At 33.3% G+C, this 18,129-nt stretch overlaps 1 protein-coding gene across 1 annotated transcript in view; it reads left to right on the forward strand.

The window, feature by feature from the left end:
• Positions 1-18,129, forward strand: part of DPP10 (dipeptidyl peptidase like 10) — a gene marked incomplete at both ends in the record, with an annotated part of 611,721 nt that overhangs the window by 304,696 nt on the left and 288,896 nt on the right. Inside the window, one exon of the mRNA XM_081260615.1 lies at positions 7,506-7,600. Within this exon, the coding sequence (XP_081116741.1) occupies positions 7,506-7,600 (95 nt within the window). The remainder of the gene's footprint in view (positions 1-7,505; positions 7,601-18,129) is intronic.

An 18,129-nucleotide genomic window follows, 5' to 3' on the forward strand; every position in this document is an offset into this window, starting at 1 on the left:
TATCAAAATAAAAAGACCATAAGGAAGTCAGGAAGGGGAAAATTTGCCTATGTCACCTCTCCCCCAACTCCAAGCAAGGAGAAATATAGGCCTTCTACTTGAAATCCAGGACCAGGCCAAGCACAGTGAACTATAGTGTTATACAAAGCCCCATGACCTATCCCTGCCCCACCATGAGCCACTGAAACTATGTTAGTCCAGGCAACTGTCAGCAATGACCACCCCCTCCTTCAACCTCAGGTGACAAAAGTGGGATGTCATTAGCCTATCTGACTTCAAAACATAGTATGGAGCCATGGTAATCAAAACAGCATAATGATGACATAAAAACATACACATAGACCAATGGATTACAGTAAAGAGAGCCTAGAAGAGACCCACACATATACAGCCAACAGATGTTTGGTTAATATGCTAACAGGCATAGGAGAAAGGAAAGTCATTTCAATAAATGGTGCTAGGAAATTGGATATTCACATGCAAATGGGTGGAAATATTCTTACCACTAATCAGTTACAAAAGTCAGCACAGAATAGATTAATACTTACATGTAAGTCCTGAAATTTTACCACTACTGGAAGAAAATATACTGAAAAAACTGGAGGACTTTGGAATGGTCAAATAATACGTATAAGCCCAGTAGTAGGATTCTTTGAACATATATCCAAAGGAAGTAAAATCAACATATCAAAGAGACATATTGACTTCCATGTTCATTGCAGCACTATTAACAATAGCCAAGAAACAGAAACAAAGCCTCTATCAACTGATGAATAAATAAAATGTACATAACACAATGGAATATTTTTTAGTTATAAAAATGAAATCCTTATCCATTCATCTACTGAAGGGTATCTAGGTTGGTTCCACAGTTTAGCTATTGTGAACTGTTCTGCTATAAACATTGATGTGGCAGTATCCCTGTAGTATGCTCATCTTTTTAAGTCCTTTGGGTATAGACTGAAGAAAGGGATAGCTGGGTCCAACGGTGGTTTCATTCCCAATTTTCCAAGGAATCTCCATATTGTTTTCCATATTGGCTGCACCAGTTTGCAGTCCCACCAGTAGTGTATGAGTGTACCTTTTTCCTCACATCCTCACCAACACTTATTGTTGTTTGTATTCATAACAGCTGCCATTCTGACTGGAGTGAGATGAAATCTTAGAGTGGTTTTGATTTGCATTTCTCTAATTGCTAGTGATGTTAAACATTTTTTTTCATATATTTGTTAATTGATTGTTTATCATCTACTGAGAAGTGTCTGTTTAGGTCCTTGGCCCATTTATTGACTGGGTTATTTATTTATTTTTTGGTGCTTAGCTTTTTGAGTTCTTTATATACCGTAGTGATTAGTGCTCTATCTGATGTGTGAGGGGTAAGGAAGCATAGGTCTCTTTTGAGTGTGTGAGAAGATACAAAGTGCTGGGTAGACTGGATTGGGCCATGTCATGGGAATAACTAGAGGCACAGGAAACCCCTAAACACTAACTCATCATCCAGATGAGATGTTATAATGAAAGTATTAATATAGGAGATAAAGAGAGGGGTAATGAACATAAAGATGAATATGTATGTGAAATTTGAAGATGACGAGGTGTAGCCAATTTATGTTTGCTTTTAGTCTACTGAGTTTTATGTTTCCACAAGATGTTTATGTGATCTAGCCTAGCACTGGGAATTTAGAGCTGGCAAATGGTAAAGGTCAAGATTGGAGTTGAAAGTGTAAGAATCAATACAGGAAAGTGTCAGTGGAAATGATCACTCAAAGAGAAGCTGCTAGGGGGAAAAAAAAAAAAAAAACAAGCCCAGTGCTGAGCTTTGAAGGATATCTTTGTTTTGATAGCAATTGGGAGGAAAGAACATATAGAGACCTTTGAAGATAGAACACCAGAGCAAAGTAGTGGTTCAAAAGCAGGGGAGAGTTTCAAAGTCTTCCTGTTCATCACTGTTCCATGCTGTGAAGTCCAGGAAAGGTGGAGATTAATCATAGGGGAAGAGCATATTGCATGTGGTTATTGCAGGTCAATGGTGATGTTGGATGCTATTCTATTTCAGGAGAGCAAGAACTTGCTGCTGCTCCACAGGAGATATGGATATATGGTGGACACAGAATAAGGCAGAATCCCCTATACAATGTGTCTGCTGGGGTTATTGTGAAAGGGAAAACTACCAGCGACAGAGAAAAGACCTGAATGAACATGCTTATTATCTTTTTTAATATAGAGAAATATATTCACTATGAAAACTACAAGTAGCTGAAAAGAGGAGACCGAAATCAAAGATATTTGAGGGAAAGAATGCCTTTCACAAAAATCAAGTGAAAAAAAAAAAAAAACAAACCAGTGTGTGCATGAAAGTAGATTTTTAAGTAGAGAAAAAGGACAGTGACGCCATTTCTGGTGGTCTGGGGCTCTTTAAAAAGTGAGGAAAGTTTTGAAATGATTTGGAGAAATAGGAAAGAAAATTGCTTAAGGAAATTCAAAGATTTTTGAGTCCCATCTGTCCAACTATCAAGTCTTTTCCTCTATCCTCTTCAAAGAAAATAGTTTGGGAAAAAAAAATTAGATAGTCAATGTTTGATTGGCTTTTAATTTCTACCAAAACTTGACAAATATGACTATAGTCCAATTGGAGAGAATGAATCACATGTTTTATTGTTTAAAATCAATCTGTTCATCTATGTCATTGACCTCAAACCTTTCCATGGGCTCCATCAAATTTCTCCAATCACTACTTAACAATGGCAAACTCTTTTTCTGTTCTTGCCTTTTGTCTCTGAGAGATGATAAAATTGTCCCATATTTTAACAAATCCCCCTTGAAAAGTCATGTTTCTCTCATTTTAAATTTATAAAATAAACTTTTGTAAAGTAAAAAAAAAACAATGAGGAAAATATTTCATTGTTGTGAGCAATTGATTGAGGGACCTGCCTGATTTCAACTACAAATAGCTCAATTTTCTTGATTAACCATGAATATGTTTAATTAAGGAATAAAATCTTAACTCAATATTTAACAATTCTCTTCTAAAAGTATTTGCACATTTCATGTGAAAAATCACTTCAATAATATGTTCTACAAAAGATTCAATTTTAGATTTCTCAGTTTATTGATTATGTATTTTTTGAAAATTATGGGATACAATAAAAATATTATTTTATAAAAATAAGTAGATCATTATAAATGAACATATGTTTGAATTAAATTATCTCAAAGAACTGATTTTACAAACATCCTTTACACTATTTGAACTCTTTATAAATAGGTAGATTTAATTTCACAATATTTAAAGCAAATTATGTCAAAATTGAATGTACATTTACATTATCAATAATAACACCAATAAAACCCAAAAAGGTGACTTTATATTGATATACATGAGGAAGGAATTTTGTCAACTGTCTACTTCTGAACAGCCACCAAGAATAAACTGTTAGCAAGTGATGTTTATTACCTGTTGCTGTCAGGAAAGACATTTCAAGAGTCTTAGGGTGTCCAGATGGAGGGGATAAGAAGAAGATACGTACAGGTTTGGAGATCTGAGTCTGAGTAACTAAGACTGTTCTTTCACTGTATTGTAGTTTAGTTAGTTGTTTGATGATAAGCAGTTTGCCCAATTTTAGAAGCTAGTCTGTAAATTTGAGAAACTGATGTTCAGCAAGTTTAAAACATCATTTTGTTCTCGTGTAGTCTTCACATTATGGAAAAGATTTCCTAGAGAAAAGAATAGATAATATGGATATAGGTTGCCTTAGTTCTTAGTCCTGGTAGTGAAGGTTGGTGCAGAGGTCTCAGTTCTTTCAAGGTTCATTAAGAATTAACTATAATGTTAAATGCTTTATGATCAGTTTTGTGAGCAAGAATATAAAATATAAAGCTGCATTTACCTGAAAGATCTTAAACTAAGATAAATTAGTGTGGTTTTACTTTTCTTAGTCGAATTGTATAGTGGTTGGGGGGGAGAGTTGGACCATAATAACAGTAGTTGTTGTTTAGCAGTGCTGCAAACTGAAAATGCATGCTTGGATCTGAGGGTGGGTAGGCTGCATAGTAATTCAATCCAGTCAAACCTTTTCATGAACTACAGAATTGACTGTGTGCTCAGGATAACTGGCTCTTAACTTTCAAAGAGCTAAAATGATGGGAAGATTATTTAATCAAAGTACTATAGAGACATGCATATGCTGTATTTTCAGGATGCTTCAAGTACACCTACTTTAATATTCCTATGTTAATGCTTTACTCGTTGATCTGAGTCACTAATACCACATCATCTAATATTAAACAAAATACAAGGTAAACAGTTCAGAATTGTATTTCAAGAATGTTACTTATTAATCTAGTAAGAGGAGTTTCTGAACTAAGATTTCCACTATTGATTATAAATCAAGCAGAATGTAGGATAAATATGAGATACAGAAGTCTAGATCACAAAGAATGTTTAAAAATTAAAGAGAATTAATAAAGCCAGATATTAAATGCTTTTGAAATAATCCATGAAAAACCTTTATTCAATATTATGCTAAAGAATTACACTTGAATTTAAGAAAAGTTTCTCCTGCTAATACAACATTGAGTCTAATGGTAAAATTTTTAGGAGTGTTGATCTGAAGGTATTTACAAAACTTAAATCTCCATAGATTTTTTTCTTAAATGCAAATCACTATCCAAAAAATTGACTTACAGGAAAAAAGCCATATGAACTGTAGTCTTTACCTTCTAATAAAAGCTTTGCTTCCTTCCACTTGGTCTTGAGTAACATAATGAATCTCTCCGCTGTCCTCCACCTTTAATACCAAACCATCACTTATTTAATCTTTTCTCTTACTATGACAGACTTTGAGGCTGTAAGTTGCTTTTACTCTTCCATTGACCAGGGGCCATTGTTTATACTAAAACTTTACTTACACCTCTTCTTTCTCTCCAAGGTTGAAGACCATATTCTATTAGAATTCTTCAGGATGTTTGCCTTTTGAAAAAGAATCACTGATTATTTTTTTTAATTTTTTTTGTTTATAAATGGACACAATATATTTATTTATTTATTTTTATATGTCACTGAGGATTGAACCCAGTGTCTCACACAGGCTAGGCAAGTGCTCTGCCACTGAGCTACAACTCCAGCTCCATGATTGAGTGTTTTTAAGCTGTATTTATCTCCAAACTGAAACAGAAGCTTTTTTTCTCTTAATTAAGTGAGAAAATATTATAAGGAATGTTTTTCAGAGAATACTATTAAATTCTTCTTGCTAATCTAAAGCGATGTGTTCAGCAAAATAAAAATGTGGTCCAATGTGTGTGTGTGTGTGTGTGTGTGTGTGTGTTTGTGTGTGTGTGAGAGAAACATAAGTATAAGAAGACATGAGTGTTAGAACTTAAGTTTGAGATTGAACAAACATTAAATTCAGAACAAACATAAATTCATAGCTGAAAGAGAGTAAATGCTGAGAGATAGCAAAGATAACACCAGGTGACTGGTGTTCCTTTTCATAAATGAGATAGAAAGGAATATGAATCAAAAGAAATATTTTCTATTTGTGTGAACCTGTTATTAAAGAGTTAAAATTAATGACAAGAGGAATCCAATTGATTGGCAGTGACAGAAATTCAGAAGGTGATAGCATGACTTATTTCAAAGATCATACACTCTCAGTCTATACAGTCAGTACCTCAGGAAGTAACTGGAACATCCCTTCTTGGTCTCTTTTCTCCTTTTAAAAAAATTTGATTTGTATTTTTCTGTTCCTCAGTTCAGGGTTCTAATATATGTGTCAAGAATAACTATCTACTTCTGTGACATCTTTAAATACTATGAATTGATACTGAGCTCGCAGTCTTTTGTAATGAAAATCTGAGTAAAGCACCATTTTTCTTTTTAGTATTGATCACTTTTCATCCTCTTAATTCTAGGTGTTACTATTTTTATTATTGAAATAATTAGAGAAAAGTCAGAAAAATATCTTTCTGCCAAATTGTCAGAACATATGTTCCTGCAGTTAATCTCCATAGCTCACCGTGCAGTGCCTACCTATTTCCCAGGACACTGGTGAAAACTTCCAAATTTTGAGAGATTGTAATTTGTATAAATTCACTTAGTGTAAATAATATAAGCATTCTCCATTAAGTTTGCCTTTCTTGCAATAATAGGGAGTTAGAGTGGTGCATGTAAAACCACTGAATTTGGTTAAACTGGAAAAGAGAATATCATTTTAAGAAAGGAGAAGAAAGTATTCAAGATTACTTTTATTTGCATATCTTCCCTTTAATTTTATGCACACACTTACCTTGTACACACATATGTATATGGATACTTGCATACAAATACATTTAAGTATATGTGCACAAATATAATCAACTATGTGTATATATATTTATGTGTATTTTGTAGATATATACTGTTCTTATTGTTATTATTATTATTATTATTATTATTACTATTTTCTGGTAGTGTACTTTCTCACTGAGCTACAGTCCAGCCCTTCTTATTTTTTATTTTGAGAAATGATCTTGTGGGGCTGGGGTTGTGGCTCAGTGGTAGAGTGCTCACCTAGCAAGCACAAGGCACCGGGTTCGATCCTCAGCACCACATAAATGTAAAATAAAGATATTGTATCCACCTAAAAGCTTGAGAATAAATATTAAAAAAAAAAGAGAAATGATCTTGCTAAATTCCTGAGGGTAGACTTGAATTTGAGATACTCCTGAGTCACATGTGCCACCATGCCTGGCCACAAATATGTTTTTTTAACTCCTAAGTGTCCTTTTATCCTATAAGTTTCTCTTCAAGTTGATTCTTTTGGTCTGAGGTATTCTCAACATGATTTCATTTCAAATGTGATGAAATCTAACTCAGCAGATATAAATTAGCCATCCAAAAGCAATGCAGTCATTTAAAATGAGATCTTTCTCCTGACGTTGACAAAGTGTATTTGATGGTAAGGTAGCAGCCATAGAAATTTTGGTCTTTGATCATATAAAGCTCATAAAATACCAGAGGAAAATTCTCTAGCCCAGAGAGGAAGAGGTTAAGGAGGGATTGAGTGGTGGTAGAAGTGCCAAGAATGTGGTCAGGGCTGCTTGAGGGTGCTTCAGTCTGACTTCTCTTAGCATTGTATGCAGTTACAGTACCAGGGAGCCCTTGTAAATTTGAGCACCTCACTCATTGGTAATGGCTTACTTTGGAAACCAGAGACTCCACACTGTCTCTCTTCTCGGAATGGGCACCAGATTGCCCATATTTTAATTAATTTTCATTTTGTTAAATCATGAGACTGAGTGGCCTTCTCACTAACCCTGTGTTCATTGTGCAATAGACCATGTGTTAAGCAGGCTTCCTCATCTTTCAGGAGAATTTATTCCAGCCAAGTACAGAAATCTGCTTGGGTTATTGAAGGCTAACAATGATTGTTCTAATATGTCTGTTTATTATGCACATTTTCTCCCCTACAGTTATTGTATTACCTAGTCAATGTATTTGTCAATTGTTAATGTCTTTGTTGTTGCAGATACAGATGTGGTGTATAAAAGCGAGAATGGACATGTCATTAAACTGAATATAGAAACAAATGCTACCACATTATTATTGGAAAACACAACTTTTGTAAGTAATGAATAATTAATTTCTTAATGCATTTCAGTATTGTTTAAATTGCTCTCTAGATGCATTTAACTTTCTATTCTTCACCTCCAGCACTTGCAATGCATTTCAGGTGGAAAGGTCAGGCTGGAATATCATTAGAATAAGGAAATCTATTGATATAAAATGCCCCTGTCACCATATGCTTCATTTTTCTCCTCATTTACCCTTTTTACTCAGCATGTACTCATAGGAATAATATTTGCTTAGAGTGAAAACTCTTCTTTATATTTTCTAGATTGGCCATACAAATGCTGAGATTTTAAAAAGAATGGTTAACCGTGCCCAAGTAATTATTAACTTATTTTGTCCCCTTTACTTTTTGTTTCTCCTGACTACTTTGTAATTCTGTGGGTTCCTGGATTAGGCAGCAAGAAGGGTTTCTAAAGTTGACATTTGGATAGAGTTGCTGTTTTTTTTTTTAATATTTACTTTTTAGATGTAGATGGACACAACACAATGCCTTAATTTTTATGTGGTGCTGAGGATCAAAGGGTCCCGGGTTCCAGCCCATGCTAGGCAAATGCTCTACTGCTGAGCCACAATCCCAGCCCCAGTGTTGCTGTGTTTTTTTTTTTTTTTTTTACCTTTTTTTTTTTTATTTATTGGATGTTCACAACATTACAAAGCTCTTGACACATCATATTTCATACATTAGAATCAAGTGGGTTATGAACTCCCATTTTTACCCCAAATACAGATTGCAGAATCACATCGGTTACACATCACATTTTTACATACTGCCATATTAGTGACTGTTGTATTCTGCTACCTTTCCTATCCTCTACTATCCCCCCTCCCCTCCCCTCCCCTCCCATCTTCTCTCTCTACCCCATCTACTGTAATTCATTTCCCTCCATGTTTGTTATCCCATTCCCCTCATAACCTCTTATATATAATTTTGTATAACAATGAGGGTCTCCCTCCTTTTCCATGTGATTTCCTTTTTTTTCTCCCTTTCCCTCCCGCCTCACACAGCAACACTTCTGGGCCCCTCAGAAGTGTTGCTGTGTTTTAAGTTTAGAATTTAGGATTCTCTCAGGGGCCACTTTCACTCTCCTTAATCAGTGCTTAGGCTCAAATGACTGAATGTATTTATTTTGTTCTCATAAAAGCATATATCCTTTGTCTTTCTGATAAATCTAGTTCCCTTAAGGTTAAGAGACTTATCTACGATTACCAGTTGAGGACGTTATCATGAATGAACTGTTGCAAATACTGCAAAATCTAATTACAAACAATGCTGAAAAATAAGCAGTTATTTATTCATTATTCTGTAATAAAAGGTTAAATATACTGCCTATAAATGAGCTCATAAAATACAGATAAAAAACAGTGCAAGGCTAAGAAAAGCTTTTCCATAATAAAATACAAAAATAAACATCACTGGCTACGTTTAAACATGCATTCCCACTTGTATATTTGGGATAGAGATTTAATCTTTATATTTATCATAGGATAGAGAAATGGAAGAGATGGACAAGGAACCTTCTCTTATCCAGTGCTTTCAAATATTAAGAAAAAATTGTGATGTAAATCATAAAGTATTTATATATAACTATTGGGCCAAATTTAACCAATCAACAGATGTATATTAACAATTAGGTCATTATTAGCTGAAATTAATCACATTTTTTATTAAACTAAGTTGATTTATAGGTGTTCAAGGACTAAGCATTGGGTATGCAACCCTTTTTAGTACTTGTGGGATACCAAAACTATATAAAGCAGATTTCTCACTTTTGTAGAGTATGGGTTACTTTGAGGAGATAATACTAACATTTAAGAAAAAAAAAATGTAATACACAGCATACAGTGGTATCTAGTACACCTTCATTGGATGGTCTTCAATATTGCTAGAAATGAGAGCAGGAAATCATTAAGATATGCTGCCATCAAAACTTCCATGGGAAAATCAGACAGGAAGAAGAAAGTAAGAGTTGGTAGTGAGAGAGTATGTTAGTGATAACCTTGGTAAAGTCAATGTGAATTCTTTTCCATAGAATTGGAGAACAATAATTAAATATATTTTCATTTTTTAATTCCTGTATCATTAGGTAACATTTTTAATGGAGATTCTAGGTCTCCAGTAGTCAAGCAGTTAAGCAATGTAGAAACTCATCCGTATTTGAATATTCTTTTATGTGGCTGGTCTTACTCATAACTCCTTACACAGTTAATGAGGTTTTTCCTCTGATCACTAATGATGTTTGTTTGTTTCTATTTAGCATTTATTCATAGCCTTTTTAGCCTCCATGACATCAAAAAAAGAAACAAAAGCAAAGCTTTCATGTTATTATTCCATTATCCAAATGCTTTTGTTGGTGCTACCTACCACCCCCACCTATCTCATTATAGTTTCCTTTATGTGCTAATTAATGCTCTTTTATCTTTATGGGTATGTGTTGAATCTTTTAAAAATTATTTCCAGGTCTATTTCTATTCTCCTCTGTGTTGCCTATGACTCTTAATTATCATATTCACATTTAGCAAATATTCTCATTTACTGATATCCTAAGATTCATAAGCTCCCTAAAGACATTTATGTCACAATGCAGATAATTAAGCCATTTATAAGTCATAGGAATGTCAGCAAGTAGTTCAGGGATTGGAGTCAGAAGGGTTAGGGGAGTGAAGGGTGATATATTTTCCACCAGCTAACCCAAATGAGAGATCAAAAATACAAATTACCCTGATTCTAAATTATTTCAGGCAAATATGTTTAATCACTTTATACCAACTCCAACTTCAAGTTATATTGTTACGTACAATTGTGTTTTTAAAGTTCATTTGAGGCTAATGTCTGCATTTACTCATTCTCCTAAGATACCTGTTGAAAAGAAATCTATTATCATAAGATAAATGTTTATTCATATTGCAGATCTTTCTTCTAATATCAATATTTTAATTGCCATCATGCTTAATTGGATTAAATTGCTATAAAATTTTAGAATAAAAGTATATCAAGTCAATTGAGAAGCATTATTGATAAACATGAAAACAGAATAGCTTAATGTTTAATATGACATATATACAAAAACATAACTGCCCATTTATTTTAAAACAATATAATCTGATATCGCATTGTCATTTCCCAACTTAAACACATTTTTAACATGATTAATGGATGCATTCGGCCATGTAATTATGGTTAACAGACTTTATGGGTAGGGATACTATTAGGTATAACTGTCTAAAATGAAATAAAAATAAGTAATTTTTAGGAATTAATGATATTTAAGGCATTCTTTTGGATTGAAGCTAGGCAAATTTCTAATGAAGGAGGGAATTGAAAAGCATATAACTCTTTGACTTGAAGAATGGGAAAGAAGTGATTTAGCTCCCAAACCATTCTTAATAATTTTAAAGTGTTTGGAAATGTTATCTCTTAAAGCCAGAACTATTTCAGACAAAAGCACATGCACGATGTCATAATGAGGAAAAATGTTTTATACGTATTAGCTGTATTCCTTCTGCAATCAATAATTTGAATATCACCAGAGGTCTTGGCAAAAACCACCAGCAGTCATAAATGGTTCTATAAAATCAATTTTTGAAATTAGAAATGGGTTGGAAAAATATGCCTAAGCCTCATGTACTTAAATATTAACATTAATTTTTTTAAACCTCATTCACTAATATGGAAAACAACAATTGACTCTAATCTTGAGTCTCAGAAAATTTGTGTTAAAATGCATTCTTTAAGAAAAGACAGAGGCAAGAAATTCATATATGGCAACAGAGTGACTCCAAAGGAAATTTTCACTATCACATTTTATTGAACTCTCTGTAAGCCATTATTAGATATGAGCTTCCAGTAGAACCAAGGAATATGTTTTGATTTCTCACATATAGATAGCATCAGGTTTTTACATGCCATCCTGGTTTGGGTTCATCTGCTCTTTCATTTGCTGTGCCATTGTGTGTCTGGGACTGATAGACACAACTCTTTATACCACCATGACATGGGAAACTAATCATCTGATTTGGGTCTTGGGAATAGTTGCTTTTTTAGGGGAAGGTAAGACACACAGCAACATAAACACAGTATTGCTATAAAAAAGGACTCAAAATTTAAAAGTTGAGATGAAGAAAGGTAATCTTTTAAAATTTGAGATGAAGAAAGGTTATCAAAAAATTCTGATTGGCATGTGACCTCACATGCTATGGTCATAGAAACTTTGTTATTTTTTACAGTGTCTGTCCCTAGCCTATACATGGGTTCCCCAGTATCGAATAAGGTCAGTAGTGAAACTCACACTGATTATACTCATGAGTGTCGTTGTGTTCTTGACAGTACAGTTTATTTATTTGTTTTTCTTAGGCCAGTGATTCTCATCAGGGAGTAGTTTTGTCCCTACAAGATATTTTTCAGTTCTGCAGATAGTCTTGATTGTCATGACTGGTGGCAAAAGATTTGCTAAGGGAGTCTAAGAAGTAGAGTTCAGGGAGAAGCATCCTACAATGCACAGGACAGCATCTCACAACACACACTGTCCACCCCAAAATGTTGGCACCATCAAGGTTGAAAAACCATGTTGTAGACAGGGATAGAAAGGGAACCATATACTGATCAGAAGGTAATTTTTTTGAGGTTCAATTAAATGGGTAAATTGTATGGAAGATCTTAAGTTGTGGTTTTCAGTATCATTAGCTTCAGGTAATGTTTCTTCGGTGCCCTGTGAGGAGAATTAGTATATGTTAGTAGGGGTCATTTGGCTTTAGTTTCCTGATCTTCACATGTTGTCAAGGTCTAGGCTAAAAGGGTAACTCCAGTTTTCTTACAATTCTCCTAGGATAAACCTAATTGAAATATTTTGTTTAAATAAGATAATACCTCTTATTTGATTGTTGCCACCTCTTTTGAACAGGAAGTGATTGTTCCATTTAACCTGATGGCCAAGGACTCTAGCCAGCATAATTGCTTTAATGGGTGTGCTATGTTGATAAATAGTTGAATTTCAATGTCTTTGAATTGAGCATAGCTCTCTCCACTGTAGTTACCATCCTTTATTGTAGGAAACCTTCATAGTTCTTTTATTTTTATTATTTACTTTGAAATACTTAAATACATTTATATCTACATTTTTCATTTTGAAATTATTTTATATATATTTAGATTTTCTAAATTTTAATCATCAAATAGGGATCAAAATTTATCATAACACCTATATATATCAGGGAAACAAATGGAGTGATGTATTTTTCAGCAAAGATTTTTTTAAAAATATATTTAGGAAAGAAAACATCAAATGTATTCTAAATATTTGGCTCGTTCATAGTTTTCTATAAGTTACAAACGTCTAAAATAAATTCCAGCATAGTTTTGAAAGTAATGGTCATGAAAACAGGAGAATTAGCAAGAGAAGTTCTAATCCTCACACCGGAGGTCCATTTAGGCACAAATTTAATTTTAAATATAAGAGGCCATACTCATTGCGTCCATGTATTTTCAAGTGTGGCACAATTAGCCTGTACTCCATACTATTATTCACATAGGTGAAAATGGGACCAAAGCAAAAAAATTGACATTGCACCTTAAGTGACCATTGTGAATGATCTAAAAACTAGATTCTACTACCACATGCATTGATGAGGACTAAATGTCTCAGATGGTAAAACCACTTTTATTCTCAATGATGCTGATCGTTACTAATAAGTCCACATCTATAGCTATGTTTAATTATTTTGAATATTTTTGAATAAGTTATCCTTGATTGAAACCAAAACTATCAATATATTTAAAATTCTTCTTTGGTTAGAAATAAAGCACTGATATAAATACCCCTTTCTGCTGGGCACTGTGACGAACACCTGTAACCCCAGCAGCTCAGGAGGCTCAGGCAGGAGGATCTCGAGTTCAAAGCCAGCCTCAGCAAAAGCGAGATGATAAGCAACTCAGTGAGACTCTGTCTCTAAAGATAATACAAAAGAGGGTTGGGGATGTGGCTCAGTCCTCAAGTGTCCCTGAGTTCAAGCTCTGGTACCAACAAAATAAAAATAAAATAAAATAAATATCACTTTTTAAAAATTACTAGCCATCACTTAAAATTTAACTGTTTGCATAAGAACTTGGTTATATTTTCTCCGATATGCCCTCCTAGATATGTAATCAAATGACTACAATTCCAGTATTTATTTTTTTTTGGAACATTCTCATTTAATTCTTTCAGAGCTAGAGGTATATATAGTCAGAAAAAAATGCTAGAAGATAAAAGAGGCCAGATTTATTGCAATTATAGTAATTACAATTGTTTTGGAATTTGGCTTCCTGAGAGGTCAGCACTCTGACGTGGGTTCAGAGCAATCAGTCTATTTTGAGAAGTTCAAGGGTATAGTTACATGCCCTTGAACATCTGATGAATAGTTCTGCTTTTCATTTTCTTTCTGAATAATTTCATATATGGTTAATTCTTAGTCATGAAGAACTAATTAGAAAAAATTTTAAATGTGTAGAATACAATGTTTCTGTTAGGCAGGAAGAATAAGTTTTTGAAATCTGGTGCAGAACAGGGTGACCATGTTTAAAAATAATGTATATATCAAAATTAATCAAAATAAACTTTGAATGTCTCACTACTAAAAATAATGAATATATAAGGTGACGGATATGTTAATTAGTTTAATTTCATAATTCTGTGTTTTATATATGAATGTAACATTGAATCCTTAAGTGTGTATAATTGTGATTCATCCATTAAAGTTATGTTTCTACAAATGGAATTTTCAAAAGAGATTTAAGTATTTATTAATTGAACTATATATTTTACCAAAAACTAGTAACATAGAAAACATTATATAATGCATGGGAAAGAGAAAAAGACATGTGACATACATGTGGTTTAAGTGGTGTCAATGGTCTTAATTTGGCTTACATTGCCACATTTTTAAACATTTTAGTGACTACCTATGTCATCATTATTCTTTCTGTCAAAATATTTTCAGTTCTTATGGATATATTTTCTATGCAAACGAATTCAAATGACCTTAGTTAAATTTGTTGTTGTTATTGTTTACTTGCTGTTTCATTGTGCTGAGATTAAACCCAGAACACAAGCATGCTGGGCAATTGCTTTACCTTTGAACTACACCACAGCTCTTTTTATTTTTGAGACCAGGTCTCACTGAGTTGCACAGGCTGGCCTTAAACTTGTGATCCTCCTTCCGCAGCCTCCCAGGTTCTTTCCCTTTATAAATTTGACTGAAATAATCCAGTTTTCTTTTGAGGTTTTTCCTATTCTTAAAAACCTGTGTAGATTGTTCAACCACTTCACATTTATAAGGTTTCTGCCTTCTTGTTGTAATGGCTCATTATTTATTTGGTTAATGCATTTGCTAACTGCTCATTGGACCCCCTATTACTTATCATATAATATTTCAGAGTCTGGGAATACAGTGGTGAATGAGAGCAGTTAGTGAGACCAATGGCAAACAAATAGTCAAGTAAAAATAGAACAAAATGTCTGCTAGTATGAAGTCCTTGGACAAAAATCACATACTGTGAGGGCAAGAGAATGACTAGGCATTAGGAAAGATGCAGGGTGGAAGAAGCAACATTTCAAGGTCAGATTGAGGAGGTTCTAGGTTGCAAGAGCAATAACCCAGGGTGGGAGCCTAGAGTGGGAACAAGATAAATTTATCCCAAGAATAGAAAATATGTAACTGCTAGGGCATGTGGTGCATGGTACAGGATGAACCCTGTGGGATAACAGGGGAATGATCATGCTGAGTTTAGTAGGTCAAGGTTTTCTCTCATCAGTAAGCGCAGGTTGAAGAAGGAAAGTGGCAATGTCTGAACATATTTGAAAATATTATATTAGGTCTATATTCCAGGGATATTAAAGTAAGAACTAAGATCTCTTTTAAGGTTCCTACAATTGTACAGATAAAAGAAGATGTGGACCTTGAACAATAATGGTACTAATGGAGAAAGTCAAAAGTAGGTAGATCAAGGATTTCTTTGATGATCATTTGGACGGGTCTTTGTTGACTAATTGTTTTGAACCCATTGGAAATAGAGGTACAAATATTGTGTCCTGGGTTTTGAAATGTCATTAAGGAAGTAATTCTGTTATTAAGAGATTTCAAAGTATTGGTGTGTGTGTGTGTGTGTGTGTGTGTGTGTGTGTGTGCGCGCGCGCCCGCACATGCGTTATGTGTTGCTGGGTTTCAAACTCTGAGCCTCATGCATACTAGGCCAATAGTCTATCATTGAGGCACATCTCCACCCCTAAGAGATTCCAACTAATTTTGATAATAGAATCCATTCAGTATTGTTTTCTATACATCTTTGGACCTTCTCTGTATATAACAGTACTACAGGTGGATTTTTAAAGGTTTTCTTGCAAAAGAATGGAAATGAAATTAATAATCTTTATAGAAAATTGAAGTGTTGCCCATCATTCCCTGAAGGTTAAAAAATTCGCTTTTTTACTTATGATTGGTTGAGTCATTTAATAATTTTTATGTGCCTGTTTTATCCCACATACTGCAATAGCTACTAAAGATATCAGAGTGAAAAAAAAAAAAAAGAAAGGTCCTCAGCTATAATGACCTTGTGGTCTACTGAGACAGTTGTACACTAATTAAACAATTAGATATGTAAACTTTCACAATCTAATATATGTAATTAAATTGAAGATAGGCATATATGACAGTATCAATGTACCATGCTAGAATTTCTAGTATATTGGCATCATCTGTTTTGAAGAAGTCACAGAAAGCTTCACTTGCAAAGATGAGTGAAGAGAATTTGACTAGGCAAGGATAAAGCTTGGGTGTACCAGGAACTGGTAACTAAATTATAAATGTCCTCGAGAGGATAAATAAAGGTCATTATTGCTAGATTACCTGGGCTTGAGATCATTAAAAAATTGACTTAAAATGTAGCAATGGAGATTAAGACAAGTGAAAAGATTTGAAAGATCGAAGTAACATAAAGGGAGATTAGCAAATAGTGAGATTGGCAGCAGTTGCTGGATATAAATGCAAAAAATTCTGAACAAAATACCAACACAGAATCTGGGAATATATTAAAAGGATTATACACTTAATCATAATGTAAATCCACTTTCCTAGGGAACAAAGTATTCATTTATAAAAGTTCTAAATAAATAAGAGCATTTTTTTGCATGATAATTTTTAATATACATCTATGGCTTTCCTTCTTTTTTATTTTTAGTAGTATCTCTCTCTAAAACTAATTCTATATGTTTCCTAAAAATAGTAACAAGTTGGTATTTGAATAACATATACCATAATTCTGAGGGCAAGTATTATTTTCAATCTCCTTCATTGACATTTTTAAAACAAGAAAATAAAAAACTTATATAAATAATATTTAGCATTACTAGATATGAGAGTTACTAGCCACATGTGGCTATTTAAATTTATTTTTAATTAAAACTATATAAAATTAAAAATCCAATTTTTCAGTCTTGTCAGCTACATTTTAAGGACCCAGGAGGCTAAATGGAACAGTGAGTACCCAACTGGACAGTATAGTCACACAGTACTTTTATCCTTACAGAAAGTTCTGGTAAGAGAACTGCTTAGATATACACAAAATGAAAACAAAATTTACCCCTCATTATTCAGTACCCATTTTCTGAAAGTAGTCATGTACAAATTTGTACCTGTTAAAACGATTTTCTAGAAATTTGTCTGTGTATGTTTTCATATATCTGTACATAAACAAATAGAATTATAAAATATACACACTCATGTGGATATGAATGTGTTTGTATATGAGTGTATGCATGTACATTTAACTTCAACAATATGGATTGCTTGTGCTTTTTATCTACTTGGTAATGCACTTCAAAACCTTTTTATTAAAACCCTTATGTTTTTCTCTAATATTTAATGATTATGTAAAATTACCTTGCCATCACTTCTTAAAGTATTTATTTAATTATTTCCTTATTATGCACATGCTTCAAGAAAGAAAAAGAAAACCTTAGTAACTATTTTTGAAATGCTTTTGTTGGCTAAATTTGTAACTGTACTATTGTTAAGTGAAAGGAAAGGTCAATTTGCAACTTAATAGATAATATCAAATTATCTTAAATACACCCATCAGTCACATATAGTATTATCTATTACATTGCAAAGTATTGTCAAACATTTTAATGATTATCCACCTGCCTGAGGAAAAAATGCTATTTCATTGTTACCCTGGTTTGCAATTACTTAATTATGGATGATGTTGAGTACCATCTTTTCTATGTGCATTGGTAATTGTTTTGTTTTTCTTTTTTTCTGTCAGTTCTTCTTTGTAAGCCTTTCACATTGGAGTTCGAAAAGCATATTTATGTGCAGCAAAATTTCTTTCTTTAGACAATTTACATAGCTTGGAACTCATTGAATCCCTAAATCACTAGCATTTTGAAAGTCTAGTGAAAGGATTTTCTGTATTTCAATTATCTTAGTAGACTTATAACTGTAATTAGTCGGTCTGAAAAAAGTGAATAAATGGAAGAAGAAACAATGGG

Source organism: Spermophilus citellus (genome assembly GCF_964194105.1).
Source record: "Spermophilus citellus genome assembly, chromosome: 11".
Taxonomy (NCBI): Eukaryota; Metazoa; Chordata; class Mammalia; order Rodentia; family Sciuridae; genus Spermophilus; species Spermophilus citellus.